This window comes from Oratosquilla oratoria, chromosome 12, assembly GCF_046742065.1.
Source record: "Oratosquilla oratoria isolate Oo_2021 chromosome 12, ASM4674206v1, whole genome shotgun sequence".
NCBI lineage: Eukaryota > Metazoa > Arthropoda > Malacostraca > Stomatopoda > Squillidae > Oratosquilla > Oratosquilla oratoria.
In genome coordinates, this window is record NC_134788.1 from 24,094,930 (window position 1) to 24,111,305 (window position 16,376).

A 16,376-nucleotide genomic window follows, 5' to 3' on the forward strand; every position below is an offset into this window, starting at 1 on the left:
AGGGAAGAAAACATTGTGTTGTTGTATCTGGATTATTAAAACGAGGCATTGTAGAATAAGGTGCTCTGTATCTTCTGTGAGGTGGTTGCATGCTGAGCAGTTTGAATCTGTGACCAGTCCTATTCCGGTTGTGGGTTGTCTGTCGGAGAGACCAGGGCCACTGGAAGGACTGGGTTCTTGTTATAACATAATGTTGTCTTCCACATACATGTCACCACACCCAGTACATGATCATTGTTGGTTCTTTCGTATCATGAATTATCCTTCTGCATTACTTGAAGGGGTGAAGGAGCACGCGCAAGAAATAAATTGGCACAACCCGAAGGGATTTCTCACCGTCTTCTCCTTTTCTGCATGAGGGGACGGAGAGGGAGAGTCACCAGTTTAATGAAGCGGCTTTGCTGTGGATGTGCTCTGTTTTGCAACACTGCTTCTGACCCAGGGCAGTGGGGGAGATGCAGGGATGACCCATCATCCAGGAGGTGCCAAGATAAGAGGGAGGGTAGAGGGTAGTGGAGTATGTTAGGAATGGAATGGGTGGGAGTGGTTTTTATGCCCTTTTTTTTTTTTTTTTTTTTTTTTTTTTGGCTACCTCGTTTGTAAGGGGGGGAAAAGCCTTTGGTATATGTATGTATTACATGAATGACAGGATTATTATGTATAGCCCAGGAATCCAAAATAATGATTGTTGTCATGAGTTTTGCTGGTTGGAAACTCACAATCCCACAGTAGCTGTATATTCTCAGAAGATATGGTGGATTCTTGTCTATGATGTACACGGATTTCTTGATTTATATGAGGGATACATTCCTGAAGGGATCGCATAATGTGAAAATTGCATGAAGCGAACAGTTAAGTTTTACTATTGCTTGATTTTTTTATGTTGCATTATTCTAAATAATCTGTATAATATGATTTTTTTTCTCGTGTTATTCCAAAATCACATCTTCTAAACTTGCATAAATCAAGAAATCCCTGTACAAGTGTATTACTTTGTATACTACATCAGTTTGTGGTAATGGTTGAAGGAGGGGGTTAGTTGCAGACTGTCAGCTCTCCACGTGTAAAAAAGGAGGAGATGCAGTTGAGTGTGTAGATACACCTAGGTACCTTAAGCCATTCAACTCCGATGACAAGATGTCTTGTCATTTGGTCAAATAAAACAAAAAATCATAAAACACCAAAATGTTTGATCAAACACCAGAAAAATATGACGTCAATCCTCGCTTCGCTCGCAGTGAAGCGAGGACTGACGTCATATTTTTCTGGTGTTTGATCAAACATTTTGGTGTTTTATGATTTTTTGTTTTATTTGACCAAATGACAAGACATCTTGTCATCGGAGTTGAATGGGTTAATACAACACTTGCCAACTGCCACTTGTGCAGACATTTGATCCCAGGACATAAACCAACATCAGGAATCAGCCCAGGATGTAAAACACCAATTCACGAAGGGGTTTATGTCCTAGGCCCAAGCATGTTCATGAGTGGCAGTTGGCGAGTGTTGGATTAAGAGACCCAGGTTTATCCTGGGCTGAGTCAAGAGGCTGAGAATTGGCCTCCTGGAGGTCCACCTCCAAGTAGAGGTTCAGGTGTTGGAAGATGATGGGCAGCAAGAAGACCTTCTTTGATGTTGGTCATGGAGGACTACCACTTATAGGTAGTCATTGTTGGTTTCTCACAGTGCTAGGTGCCTACATGGCTCTGATGCAACTACAACTCCAGTGGTCTGAGTTTGAATCCTGCCCAAGGCTGAAATCATTTTAGTATCACTGTGCTGTGAGCTGTCACTCCAGTTTTCGTGAGCGAAGAGTTGGGGATATATGTGTATATATAAGGTCACAGCATTACCCATAGATAGGTCATATATGAGCTCCAAACTCTCATCCGGGAGGGTAACAGCTGTCAATCATGAGTCCAACATGTGATCAAAGACCATGGTGAATCACACATACAGGAATGTATTTCATCGTGCATAAATCGTAGTTATACCGTTTGCTTGCTCCTCCTTTGTGATGATGATATCCCATCTTCAGAATGAGATTCTGCAATTTGTTAGAATAAGATTGTTAAACAAAGGACATTGCTCTTCTGAAGGTACCATGTCCATTTGTTTATATTCATAAACACAAATATGAAAACAGTCATGAACTCGTATATATATGTACCGTTAACAGTGAATATTGCACAAATAAGAGTCTTTTCACAAACTTATTACTTGTGGGGAGGAAGAAAGTGTGCTGGATATTTCCAAGCCCTTGTCACCTTCGATTCTTTCAGACTTTCTCCGTAACTGCTGTCAACTTAATTTCATTGTTTTCCATCTAGTAGTACGATTAGATTTTGTCACCAACTCATCGTCACACGTGACTAGTCCATAGTGTCATACATGATTTTACTTTAAAGTTTATTTTTAGTACTTTACACAACAGGTTTTCTTTTGGCATTTAGTGCTATAACTCCAGTCATATACAGCATCTTCCTTTATTACTAATAATCATACTGTTGATTTCAAGTGAAGTAAAGTCTTGTTTCAAGGAATATGTTTGTATGAACCTCAGTTGGTTAAGATGTCATGCCCAAGAATACGATTTGTTCCCAACTTGTAAATCACCAGTATGGTTTTTCGCTCGACCTTAACTTTCCTACTGTACTCATCCATGGTCCTCCTCTTTCAGAGACTATGGAGAGTCTTACGTTGTGGCCCTCGATATCTCCAAGGCATTCGACAGGGAATGGCAAGTCGTTGCTTTCCAAACAGCCTTTGCTTTTTTCTCACCTCTGCTCTCTCTCTCTCTCTCTCTCTCTCTCTCTCTTATTTTCTTTCTCCACTCAAGCTGCTTTGGTGATCATTTCATGGCAAGAAATTGTCAGCAGGGCAGTATCCCGCTCTGTCTTGATCAACAGTGGTTTTCCATTGGGGTTTGTCGTTCACCTCTGTCCCTCTTTTATGAATGACATACTCCACATGACCCCTGATTCCCTCCTGTGCTTACCACGTACTTGCTACTAGATCATTGTTCCATTTAATGATGGGTGCACTGTTGTAGATTAGGGAGATAGTAGTTTAGTTATTCTCATAATGACACTGTTACCATCAAAACACCTTCCAAATTCCCCCATCATTGTACTCTTCAGTGATCGCAACTAAAAAAAATACAGTAAACCCTCTATATAACACGGACGATATGGGGACAGGGGTCTGTCATTATATCTGTAGATCAGTTATATCCTATGGAAATACTGGACAGATCCATTATATCCCAAAGTTTGTCCAGTATTAGAAATTAGTAGGATTAGAAATTACAGTAAATCCTTGATATAAAGGACAATATGGGGACGTGTTTGTCGTTATATCCGAAGATCTAGACTCTTTTGTCCATTGTATCCGATATCCAGTATATCGAGATTTGCTATATTGAGGGTTTACTGTATGTGGGTACATGTTGGGAAGTAGATGTGAACAGGGGCTATTGATGAGTTTGTATGTGCTGATGCTGTGAGACGGATTGGAGAGAATCATTTCGGTGTACCTCATCTTTAGGTCCCACGAACACCCAAGCCTCTGTCTGGAGGTGTGACCACAGAAGCTGGTGGGTGGTCAGTTTCGGGACCAGGCCAAGCTTGCTCACTTGCTCTCTCGCCATCAGCTTCAGTGGCTCCAAATTCTCACACAAAGAGCTGGCAACGGGTCACTGCTCTCATCCTTATCGTTATCCTCGTCTTCCTTCTTCTTTCACCCCCCTTTTCCCCTTCCCCTTGCTCCTCTTTCTTCTTCCTCCTCACTTTTTCCTACCTCTTCCTTCTTTGTCCTCCTTCCTCTTACTCCTTCATCCTCCTTCATACCCTTTCTCATCTTTCCTCTCTGCCCTTCCCCTTCCTTTTCCTCCTCTTCCTCCTTTCCTTTCTCTCCCAGGTAGTTACATAGAAATAGACCCAAACTTGTACCATACAAAGAGAAATTAGATGCATTGGACCTGCCATTATTAACCCGCTGGCTACAGCATTGGGATTTATGGACATATTTCGCCTTACCTTAAATAACATGTCGAATTATGCATGTAAACTAAATTTGATTTTAACACTTACCTTAGTTTGTTCATTTATTTGTATTTGACTTAATTTCATTTTAACTTAATTTTATTTATATGTTCACCAGTTTTTTCCTAAAAAAATATATAAAAATACATTTTTATTACCTGGAAGAATTAATTGAATTATGTACGAAAGGAAAGTTGATATTAACCATAGTTGTGGTGACAAGTTGAAGGTTGTGCGGAGACTGGTTCAGTCCTCCCCAGGCAATAAGCGAGCTGGAGTGAGACGCAGAGATGCACTCCCCCACTCCCCAAAGAATACGACATCCAGAACTCATCCCACTCCTCTCCTGGATACCACTACATAGTCCATTAATGCCTTCAAACACCCTTCCATCCACCACCCTCTCCCATGTATACTTATACTTGACCCTCTCTCTCTCTTATTTAATTATTTATTTTATTTATTTATTTTCTCTCTCTCTCTCTCTCTCTCTCTCTCTCTCTCCTAAACATTGTGTTAGCTATCATCAACTTTATAAATACATCTCCACCATGAACTTTCCGCTATGATTTTTTCGTGGTATTCCAAACTTCTAAATCACTCCATCTATTTGTTCATCCTCTACTCAAGCATTGAGATTTCCCAATGCTGAAACATTGACATTCCTCCTAAGACAAAGCACTCATTTAAATCTATAAAAGAAAATAATAGTAAATGAATAAATAAGTAGAAATAATAATAAATAAATAAAAACACTCTTTTCACTACCATGCCTATACCAGGCTCAGGATAGACTATAGATTAGCGAGACAAACGTGGGAAGATAATCTATGAAATGCCAAATGTCGCCACATAAAGATGGAAGTCAGAGTGAGCCAAATCCAAAACCTTTACTCTTTTCTGGAAATCATGTCGCAGTTGTATATCTAGCCTTCTGGAACATACGTTGCAATTGACAGGTTGAAAGAAAGGCATTCAGGACGATGAAGGGAATGAATAAATTTGAAAGTAATATCGGTGTGGGTCAAGAGGTAATGAAGTACCAAGAGCAAGGTGAGACTACATGTTTTAGGGATATCAAAACTGTTTTCTGTACAGATGCATCAACTTTGAGAAATAGCCTAAAGGAGAATAATGATTTATATACATGAGAACCTCACTGGCTGAGCGGGTCAGGGCATTGTTACTTGTGGCGAAGGTAGAGGGGATGGCGGTTCGAATCCTGCCACCGGGGAAGTTGGACCAAGGGCATGATTCTTTAAATTCCATGCTACAAAGTCCGCTGTGAAGAGGAACCATCCTAGCCTTCTGATAGGGGGGAGTTTGTGACATTAAACCATCATATATATATATATATATAATTTAAGACATTTGATGTGGTGGCCAGGTAGGAATGGGTGTGTGCTTTGGCTGGTTATTTCCCTTATTATAAGTAGGAAGAGGCCCTTGGTATATAGATAGAGGCGAGTTTGACCAATGGAGAAAAGAAAAGACACTATTCCAGTTGTGTACCTCCTTTGCTGTTATTGGAATTGGGTAAATACAACACGGACGGCAGTCAGGAGTTTCCTCCGAGACCGGTTTATGAGAAGTCCTCAGGGGGCTGTGGGTCTCTAGTTGGCAAAATGTGAAGCAACACTTGTTATTAGTCTGACTAGTCGGAGAAGGTAGGGAGAACTGTTGAGGGTTTTACTTAAGCATAAAAGTCAGGAGAAAGTAGTCAAGACCTTGGATCAGTGACAGATTGCCAATTGCGTAGTGCACCATGCGCAGTTTAGAGGCGTGGGTGTTCATACGTTATGAGGATGGACAGCTGGGCAGTGGTTCATTCTACGGTTCATTCCGCAGAGCCAACAGTACCTAGTTTTCGTTCCTTGGCAGAAAAGAACAGAAATCAAATGCAGGCAGTTTGATGCATGAATAGTGATGCCCATGACATTGACGTGTAATCATTGGCGGGTCTGTAACATTTGATAGCTCTTTTCGTATTTTTACGTAATTCACGATTGTCATTGGCGGAAGTTCTTTCTCTAGCTAAACTAGGCAGGCACTTGCACATCGTACAAAAGTGATTATATATACATATACTTAAGTATTCCAGTATTATCATTTCTACTTTTGTTGTCATCATCGTCGTCTTCTTCATTTCTTTGGTGTTGCATTTTCATCTTCTTACAACTGCATTTTATCCTTACGTTCTTCCTCATCATCTTCTTTCATTAGCAGTAATAATAGTAGTAGTAGCAGTAGTTGTAGGTAGAAAAATAGTAATGCTATAGCAGTGTTTTTTTTTTAAGTTTATTATTATTATTAATGTCTTGGATTCCCCCTATGGGAGAGGGCTAGAATGGTCCCCACTTTCAGAGGACTTTTCGAGGTGGGAAATATAACATGTACCCTCTCTCCCCTTCTCCTCACTCTTCCTTGCCCTTCCTCCTTTCCCTTCCTTCTCTCCTCTCTCTCCCTTCTTCCTCCCCTATCCAACCTCCCCCCTCCCTTCATCCCTCTCCCTTCCCTCTTCCTTCCTTCCCTCCCTCCTTCCTCTCCCTCCCTTCCTTTCCCTCCCTTCCTTTCTCCCTCTACACTCCTCCCTTCCCCCCTTCCTTCCTTCCTTCCTCTCCCTTCCTCCCCCTTCCTTCCATCCTCTCCCACCCTTCCTTTCTATCTCTCTCTCTCTCCTTTTCTTCCTACCTCCCTCTCCCTCTCTTTCTCTTGTCTTTCTTTGTCTCTCTCTCTCTCTTTCTCTTTCCTATCCCCTTCTCCCTTATCTCCTTACTTCCCCCATCTTTCCCTCCCTCCCTCCCTCCCTTATCTCCCTCCTTCTTTACCTCCCTCCTCACTCTTCCTTCACCCTTCTCTTCCTTCTCCCCTCCTATCCTCCCTTCTCTACTGTGAGGGTTATTACTTAAATATTTTGACATCCGTGACCCCATTATAATCTTCTAGTACACCACCCACTTGCATGCCACTTCACCTTTCTTGCCCGAGTCTGAACCCGCTTAGGTTATTGACTACGTTAAGTTTATGTCATGAATTCTTTAGGAACTTAAGCCCTGGTCACACATACATGACTCAAGCAAGTTTGTTTGAATAGAGATGACTTTGTTTATGAGCTTTTTATTTTTTCAAATCTCCGAATGTCAAAAAAAAAAACTTGAACTAAGAGAAATTAAACCTACACGAACATTAAACACATTGTTGAATTGTCCTAGGGGAAGTCTGGAGTACTGCAAGCAAGGTCATCTTGCTGCTTTTCAGATTCACATCATTTTAAATGAGAATCGTGAATGTGTGACCAGGGTTTTACCGACATCTCGTCAGACCAGAATCGTAAAATATTCTTCATGATTGAAGATTAAAAAACAACAACAACAACTTTGTTTATATACCAAAAGGCCTCATCTTCCATATAAGGGAGATAACCAGCCAAGACATACACCCCACTCTACCCCCATCCCACACCCATCAATTGCCCATTCATTTTCCTTGTTACCCTAGTTTCTTTGCGGATGAAGGGCCAGCTCATCGTCCTCCTACTACTGTACTACCCTCCGTAAATCTCTCGTATCTTCAGCGTGATGTCCTTAACCACTTTGGGATGATGATGCCTACATAAGTGTCATTAGGCACGAGTGGGTATGTGAAGATGCTGGTGTTGGCGTCTTGATTATATACATATGATTATTTATTTATTTTTTATTATTGTTATTATTATTTTATTTATGTTTTATTCATTTATTTATTTATTTTTTATTTATATATTTTTATTTATTCATTTATTATTATTTTTTTAATTATTATTATTATTTTTTTTTATTAAGTTGTTGTTATTATTATTATTTTTTTTTTTTTTTTTTTTTTTTTTTACCCCCCCCCCCGATTCTGTGAACTGGTTTGATCACATTTTCTGTGTTATTATTACTCAGAGTAAAAGAGAATTAGTAATATAACATTGACTTTATAGCGCAAGTAGTGTGATGCATCATACGTATGGCAGCTGATGCTGCGTGCGAGAATTTGACTTGTACTGAAGTGGTTAAGGATACTATAGATGCATTAGTTATCACCAGTGAAATAGTACAACCACTGCTTGCCTACCTGGTCAGGTGTTCATTTTGGATTTTTTCATAATTTCCTTTCTGAATAAGGAGCTTTCATCTTTATGGTCAGCTTGTCTTTCCTCTCAAACTCTCCCATTTTCCGAGCCTCTGTCACCCTCAACAGAGGTCTCCAAACATCACCGTTTTCTGTGCTACTCAGAGTCAGCAGTGTTGCAACTTTTAGCATTTCTTTAATAGGAGTCGACTGATTTTCCTCTTCAATAGCTGAAGAAATCTTGGATCGGTCTTTCTTGTGGGAGTTTCGACAGATAGTTTCTTTGTTCACGTTTTTTTCACGAGTCCTCAAGTAATTGGTATCAGGTTCTATTCTCTCCTTGTATCTTCCACATTATGACATGGGATTGTTGGCAATTTATGACGTTGTTCCCAAGTCCCCCTGAAGTCGTTACTAGCCTTATTTTGTCTTTGCCATGCTTAGATTGTGTCACTGATCATTATTGTTTATATATTTTCATGGTATAGTGTGCACTGTCACTCCTATATGTTGATTTTGTTTAAAGTTGCCAGTATTAGTATTACTATCAGTCCTAGAATAATTTTTTTTCTTTTTGTGATATAAATTTTGTATACATGTGTGTGTGTGTGTGTGTATATATATATATATATATATATATATATATATATTCTCCTCCTCCTCCCCCCCTCTTCTTCACATTGCTTTCCATTCTCATTACCTATGTTATTTTCTTTTGGTACCTCCGTTTTGTTTTGTCTATTTTTATGTATATTCTTTAGATTTATTTATTATATATATATATATATATATATTTCTGTTTCTTTGTTTTATTTTCCAAATCCTCATCCCATGCCATTGCCCTCATGATTCTTTGCTCCTTATCTTGTTGCTACATGTGGATGGGTTGAATATTTTTATACTGAACACTAAGAACTTATCTCCAGCTCTTGTTATCTGAAAGCCAAACATATTCCCTTTGTCCTACTATCTGCAGTTTGGGGTTACCAGACAAGTTTTTCAGTGTCTGCACTTGATTGTAGCATTCCTTATAGTATTTTGTACATGTGACTTTGGTTGTTGGATGTCCATCTTTTATTAATGTGTGTGTATTCCCTTCATTTGTTTTATTATTATCTCCTTTCTTCTTCTTCTTCTTCTTCTTCTTCTTCTTCTTCTTCAGGTTCTTTCTTCTTTCCTATTCCTCTACTTTCTTCTTAATGTTATTGGGATAGGATGAGTTCATAGTAGACATTGATAAAAGCAAATTTGTTTAAAAGATGTTATGAAGTATAGCTTCCAACATAGATGTGGGGATTTATGGAACAAGTTAGATGAAAGTACAGTCCCAAGCAGAAATCATAAACGAATTTAAAGCAAAGATTAATGAGCTGAGGCAAAGAGATAGATCCAACTCTGTACACACACAAAAAAATATATAAAGAAATTAGAAAGAATCCAAAGAGCAACAACAAAGATGGGCTCAACACTTCTAAAATTGACATACAAACAAAGATTGTCTAAACTGGAATTACCGACCCTGGAACAAAGAAGAGAAAGAGGAAATCAGTTGGTCATTTACAGAATCATGAAATGCATGGAAGTCCTTGACAGAGAAGACTTATTAAAGTGGGATAAAAGAAAAACAAGGGGACATGAAAGACATGGAAGTCCTTGATAAAGAAGGCCTAAATTGGGAATAGAGAATCACAAGAGGACATGGAAAGAAGCTGAACCCATTAAACAACGATGACAAGATTCTTGTCATTTGGTCAAAAAAAAAAAGAAAACATAAAACACCAAAATGTTTGATCAAACAGCACCAGAAAAATATGACGTCAGTCCTCGCTTCATGCGAAGCAAGGACTGACGTCATATTTTTCTGGTCTTTGATCAAACATTTTGGTGTTTTATGATTTTTTTTTATTTTTTATTTGACCAAATGACAAGAATCTTGTCATCGGAGTTTAATGGGTTAAAGAGGACAATTATAGAAGGGCCCTGAAAATGAACAGCTTTCCCCACAGAGTGGTGGATGTATGGAACAAATTAGATGGAAAAAACAGTGTGAAAAAACAATACAAGAATTTAAAAGCAAACTGGATATGGAGAGATACAAAGACAGGACACCACGAGCTTAGCTCCCCCTTCCCGTAAGATACAACTAGGTAGATAGGATAAATTGGCGAGTAGAAAATGGGACCTAATGACCATTGCTCATTTCCCATATACTACAGTAAGTTCTTGTTATATGGTACATATGCATTCCTGAAGACCTTACCGCAAATTGAAGTTACCGTTGTAACCGTTAAATAGGTATGTTGGTTACGTAAGGCGGACTTAATGCGGGCGAGATAAACTCCAAAACGGGAGTTTTCTACTTTTAATTAACAATTGAGGCAAATCTGGTTTACAAATATGATAAGGTACAAATGGCCCTGTGGGCAGATTACAATAAGTGCCAGGCCTTGACCTAGGGCACAATAGGCTGGCAGCCTGCTCGGTCTGCCTAGCTCTGACGACTGGCCGGTAGGCTCTTGACCTACCCAGCCTCTCCGGCTACATGACATGGGTGTTAAAGGTTATATAGGTTGTTAGTAGGTTACTGTAAGCAAAGGCGTTAGTCTCGCTATTCTATGCATTAGGGTCATTTATATATGAGGGTTAGTCCTATAGCTGGTGGATGTTGTTAGGTATATTATATATATGTTAGTTTATGCGTAATATAATAGGGCAGTTTATAATAAAGGATTTTAATAGGTTAGTCTGGTGACATTGGGTATCTATATCTTGTTTGTCTTAAAACGTGCTGCGTTAGATGTATGTTGTGGGAAATGCAAGGTAAGCAAGAAGGGGGAGTCTCGCTATGTTGCAAGCATGTGGATCACGGGCGTGGTGGGTGATGGTTACATTGGTTACAACCGTATACCGAACCCATTATAACATGTAATAATAGGATGTGGCAGACGTACCTTCTCCCTGCTCTATCCTCTTCAAAATATCTAGCGGATACCGTATCTGTGAATTTTTCTTACCCTAAATAGAATCGAGGGTAGTAATTACCAAATATCGTAACTGTGAATTTACCGGATAAAGAATTACCGTATAAGGAGGACTCACTTTACAATTACTAAAAATGAGCACAAGTACATGCAGTCCTACCCTTAGGCTGAATCCTGCTGTATGTCCACCCAGGGCTTGTGAGGCAAATGAGAACACATCCTTGGCCCGAGGGTTTTAGCCCTAAGGTCCCCTACAAAAGTGAGGGCCCAGTACATCATGGCAGAGTGCAGCAAACCACGAAACATTTCAGAATATGTTGCATTTGTGTTAGACAAGGTAGCAGATTACAGTAACCCTGTGATTGGAGGAAAGATGGATCAGACGTTCGTGTGATGCGCTAGGGTTATGCCGATAAGATGCTTAGAAATGTGCAGCATTACATAAGGGCCCAGTCACACCAAGCTCACGACCTGTTTCTGACCACCGGCGACCACCTGGTCACCGGCCAGTTGCAGGTAGTCTTTGGAAGTTGCTGGTAGTCAGTAATAAGATAGATAAATAGATTGATAGATATATTACAACACACACTGAATAGTCCCCAGTACATAGATTTTCATCTTATCAACCACATTAATTTTTTCCATTTCGATTCCTGGCATAGGTTTTGTGTCGCCAACCGTTTGCTTGATTTTCGGTCAAAGGTGGTCAGAAATGGGTCGTAAGCATGGTGTGACTGGGGCTTAAGTAGATAGCCTCTTGCAGAGGCTGAGTACATTGCTTGCCATGGTATGTCTGACGCAAGGAATCGATGACCTACATATGGTGGTCCTGCAAGATGGGACAGTGAACTTGCCCATTGTTGAAACCCGTCATTCTCCCTCACCTCGGGGAGGTTGACAACTGGCAGGGACAAATGACAGGTGCTGAATGTGGTGGTCATGTAACATGGACATTTTCGAGACTGTTTACCTTCTTGCTCTCATTAGGAGGTGCAACCATGATGGGCTGACACTTGGTCTCTTAGTTGGGGCCAAGATCAACAATCGGTCATAAGGGCAATGGCACGGAAAGAGGATTTGGAAAGTAAAATATGTAAAAAAAAAAATAATAATAATAATAATGATAGACAAAACAAAAAAGAGGTATCAAAAGAAAATAAGTAATGAGAATGGAAGTTCAATGTGATGAAGAAGAAACAAACAAACAGTTCAACCTCAGCTCTTCCTTTTTTTTTTTTCTCTATCTCTCTCTCCCTCTCTCCCTCTCTCTATCTCTCTAGCAGCCACCATGTGGTTCCCTCTCCCCTTATCTTCTAACCATGGGCATGGAACAACAAAGAAGGGAAAGATGAGATCACTTGGCCATTTACAGAATCATGAAAGGCATGGAAGTCCTTGACAGAGAAGACTTATTAAAGTGGGATAAAAGAAAAACAAGGGGACATGAAAAGAAACTCAAAAAAGATAATTATAGAAGAGATATAAAAAAAATATATAGTTTTCCACAGAGTGGTGGATGTCTGGAACAAATTAGACAAAACAATAGTGTGTGCAAAAACTATACAAGAATTAAGAACAATCTAGATGCTGTAAGATACAAAGACGGGTCACTATGAGCGTAGGTCCCCTTCCCATATAATGCAACTCGGTAAATACACTGATACAACAAAGACAAAAATCGATAGTTTGTTCCCAGAGAGATCTGGGAGACAATGAGGAAATTGCCAGCCACTTGTTAAACTTGATGCAACAGTTGATAAATTCATTATAACCAGCAACCTCGCTTTCAACTGATGATACGGAAACAATCCCACACTTGATTAAGGATGGAAGGGCTTTAAGAGGTCATGGAATTAAATTAAAATTGACCACATAACTGAAGTATTAACCCATTCAACTCCGATGACAAGATGTCTTGTCATTTGGTCAAATAAAATAAAAAATCATAATAAAACAACAAAATGTTTGATGATCAAACAGCACCAGAAAAATATGACGTCATCAGTCCTCCTCGAGGAGGACTGACGACGTCATATTTTTCTGGTGCTGTTTGATCATCAAACATTTTGTTGTTTTATTATGATTTTTTATTTTATTTGACCAAATGACAAGACATCTTGTCATCGGAGTTGAATGGGTTAAGCAAGGTACAATTTATTGTAGCGTGTAAACCTTGCTTTATACACACACTGAATGTTCCCCAGTACACAGATATTAATCTTTTTCACTTTAATTCCATGTTCAGTCTCAATCGTAATGGCATGGAATTAATGTAGAAAGAAAAAAAATTAATAGTGTGGTTTGAAAAGGATTAATACCTAAAGAATGTGAAGAAATGCATAGAAAGTGATACAGCCCAACCTCACCAGAGTTTAAATCTAAATATGATAATTGGAAATCAAGGATATAGAGAAAGTTGGAACTACACGTGAATTTGAGGTTAGGTATGATAAAAGATCAGAGAATTGGGTGTGGGACCCAACAAGCATTGCTCCTTTCCTGTAACTACAATTGGGTAAATACAGGAAGGTACAATTAGGTAAATATTCTAGATGTAACACAGATAACAGTTGGAAGTCTCCACCCAGAGAGAGATCTGGGACGGCCTGGGAACCATTGCTAGACTGGGTGTAACTGCATGTTTTACACTTAGTGAAACTCTGAACAAAAATTGTTCAATATAAAGTCATCATTGCAGCCCAAAGTACAAGTAATTTGTGTGCTGGAGAAAGCGCATAATGGCAGATAGGATACATTGTTGTAGATTGTCGTGATTTTAAGACCATCACGGTATCAAGCACCTACCTTGATTGAGCTGTTGAGTGGTGATGGGTATGGGTGTTCTTCCACAAAGAAGCCAAGATTTGAGAAGAAAGTATTATAATGCCTGACCTATATAGGAGAACAAATTTACATACATATACCAAAGGGTTTTTTCCCCCTTACAAGGGAGGTAGCCAAAGTCAAAAGGCATAAATCCACTCCCACCCATTTCATCCCCACATACTCCACTCCCATTCACCACCCCTCCCTCCCTCTTATCTTGGCTAATCCTGGATGATGGGTCATCCTTGCATCTCGCCCACTGCCATGGGTCAAAAGCAATGTAGCAAGACACAGAACATCCACAGCAAGGCCACCTCATTCAGTCAGCGACCCCCCAACTCTCTGTCACCTCATGCAGAAGAAAAAAGATGGGGAGAAATCCCTTCAGGTTGCATCAAAATATCATTCACACATGCTCCCTAACCCCACCCACTCCCCTTCATGCATCACAGCATCATCCATACACAACCATTCTCCACTCACCCCTATCTCCTGTCTTCTCCCGTCCTTCCTCAACAGACATTCCCCTCTTTCCCAATGCCACTGTTATCCCATCCATCCATCTCATCCTTGGTCGCCCCCTCATCTTCACTCCTAACTTTCTACACCTCTTTTTCTAATCTTTCTTCACTCATTCTTTCCATGTGTCCAAACCATCCCAATACTCTTTCATCAACCCTATCTCCCAACTCCCTTTCCATTGCATGTTGGGAAAAAGGATTGTGGTACTCCCCAAGGCAGGCGTAGCTCCTCTTGGGGATCGGTGCCACCTGCGTAGAGCTGATGGCCAGGGGTGGTTGCCGCTGTTTGGCCCCCAACTCTTGGGGTTGGGGGGTGGTCCCACGACGTAGACTCTAAGCTACCAGAAGAGGCTGGATGACCGCATTGTGAACAGCTGCCCAGGATGTAACACTTCACCCCATACCATACAACACATAATGGAAGACTGCATTGTGCACAATCATGCACGCAAACAACACAACATACACTCTATAAAGGATTTGTGGGAAAACCCAGTTTCGGCTGTAGCATTCCTTGGGGAGACGGGACTGCTCGGACAGACAGTCTAGGGAACGACAACAACAACAACAACTCCCTTTCCAACCCTCCTCTCCTCCATGCCTCGTTTCTCATTCTATCCAACCTAGTAACTCCTACCAAAATGAACAAAAATAGTTGGGGGGGAATATTATATTTGTCAGTTTGGCATTACAGTTTTAGATTTTGTTCTTGTTAGTATTGCGTGTTATTGTTGAGATTTAGTTCCGGACCAGTGCTTACGGAGGTCTTGCAATGTTGACTGTGCTGCCATCTGTTTTTGGAACCTGTCGACCCCTCTCACTTTTATACACTTCAGTGTGATGATGCCTACATAGATGTCATGAGGATGCTGGCATCGGCATCTTGATTATATATATATATATATATATATATATTTTTTTTTTTTCAGTTGTGCATGAGTTACCCCAGATTCTGTGAACTGTCTTGATCGTGTTTTCTATGTTTATTAATATTCAGAGTAAAAGAGAACAAGTAATACAGCAGTGACTTTATAACTTATAATGCGAGTAGTATGATGAATCGTACATTTGGCAGCCAATTCTGCCAACGAGAATTTGAGTCGTTCTGAAGTGGTTATCAGAAGGTGCACCCCTATGAAGCTGACACTCGTTCTCTAGACTGGGCCCAAAATCACTATATTCATTCGACTTTTTAACACTTGGAGAGCTGACAACCATCGATTGCTTGCCCTTTATGTTTTGTAACTGGTGACATAAAGACAGACCCAGACTAAAGCAACACAAACAGAAGTCCAAAGGAATCATCACCAGCTACTGTGGTGTTGCAAGTTAGGGTGCCTTTACTTGCAGCGAAGGTTGAGGGGATGGCAGTTCAAACCCTGCCACCGGTGAAGATGAATCAAGGGCATGGTTCATTAAATTCTATGCTACAAGGTACTCTGTAAAGGGAACAGTGCTAGCTTCCTGATAGGGGGTAGTTTGTGACGTAATACCATATCAAAACCTTACATGATGATTACTGGTATTTCTGTCATAAAGGAATGGAGAATGAAGTAGTTAGCTTTGCTCGATTACCCGATTGTGTCCAGGATATCAAATCTGTTCAATAATCTTAACCAGAATTGGACCAAAATTCAATTCCTCAAAATCTTTGTTAAATTCCAGTTCTTTGAATATCTCCGAAGTTTATGTGAGATTTCCCTCCTTTTCTGTGTGCATTTACCCAGTCGTATCTTACGGGAAGGGGATCTGTGCTCGTGGCATCCCGTCCTTGTATCTCGCAGTGTCTAGTTTACTCTTAACCCATTAAACTCCGATGACAAGATTCTTGTCATTTGGTCAAATAAAACAAAAAAAATCATAAAACACCAAAATGTTTGATCAAACACCAGAAAAATACGACGTCAGTC

At 40.0% G+C, this 16,376-nt stretch overlaps 1 protein-coding gene across 2 annotated transcripts in view; it reads left to right on the plus strand.

Moving 5' to 3' along the window:
* The window catches only part of LOC143031119 (transcriptional regulator protein Pur-beta-like), a 332,337-nt gene that overhangs the window by 37,263 nt on the left and 278,698 nt on the right, over positions 1-16,376 (plus strand). Inside the window, exon 2 of one of the 2 annotated variants that reach the window (XM_076194593.1) lies at positions 2,681-2,740. The exons of the other annotated variant lie outside the window; for it this stretch is intronic. Coding sequence (XP_076050708.1) covers positions 2,681-2,740 — 60 coding nt within the window. The remainder of the gene's footprint in view (positions 1-2,680; positions 2,741-16,376) is intronic. 2 annotated transcript variants of the gene reach the window in all.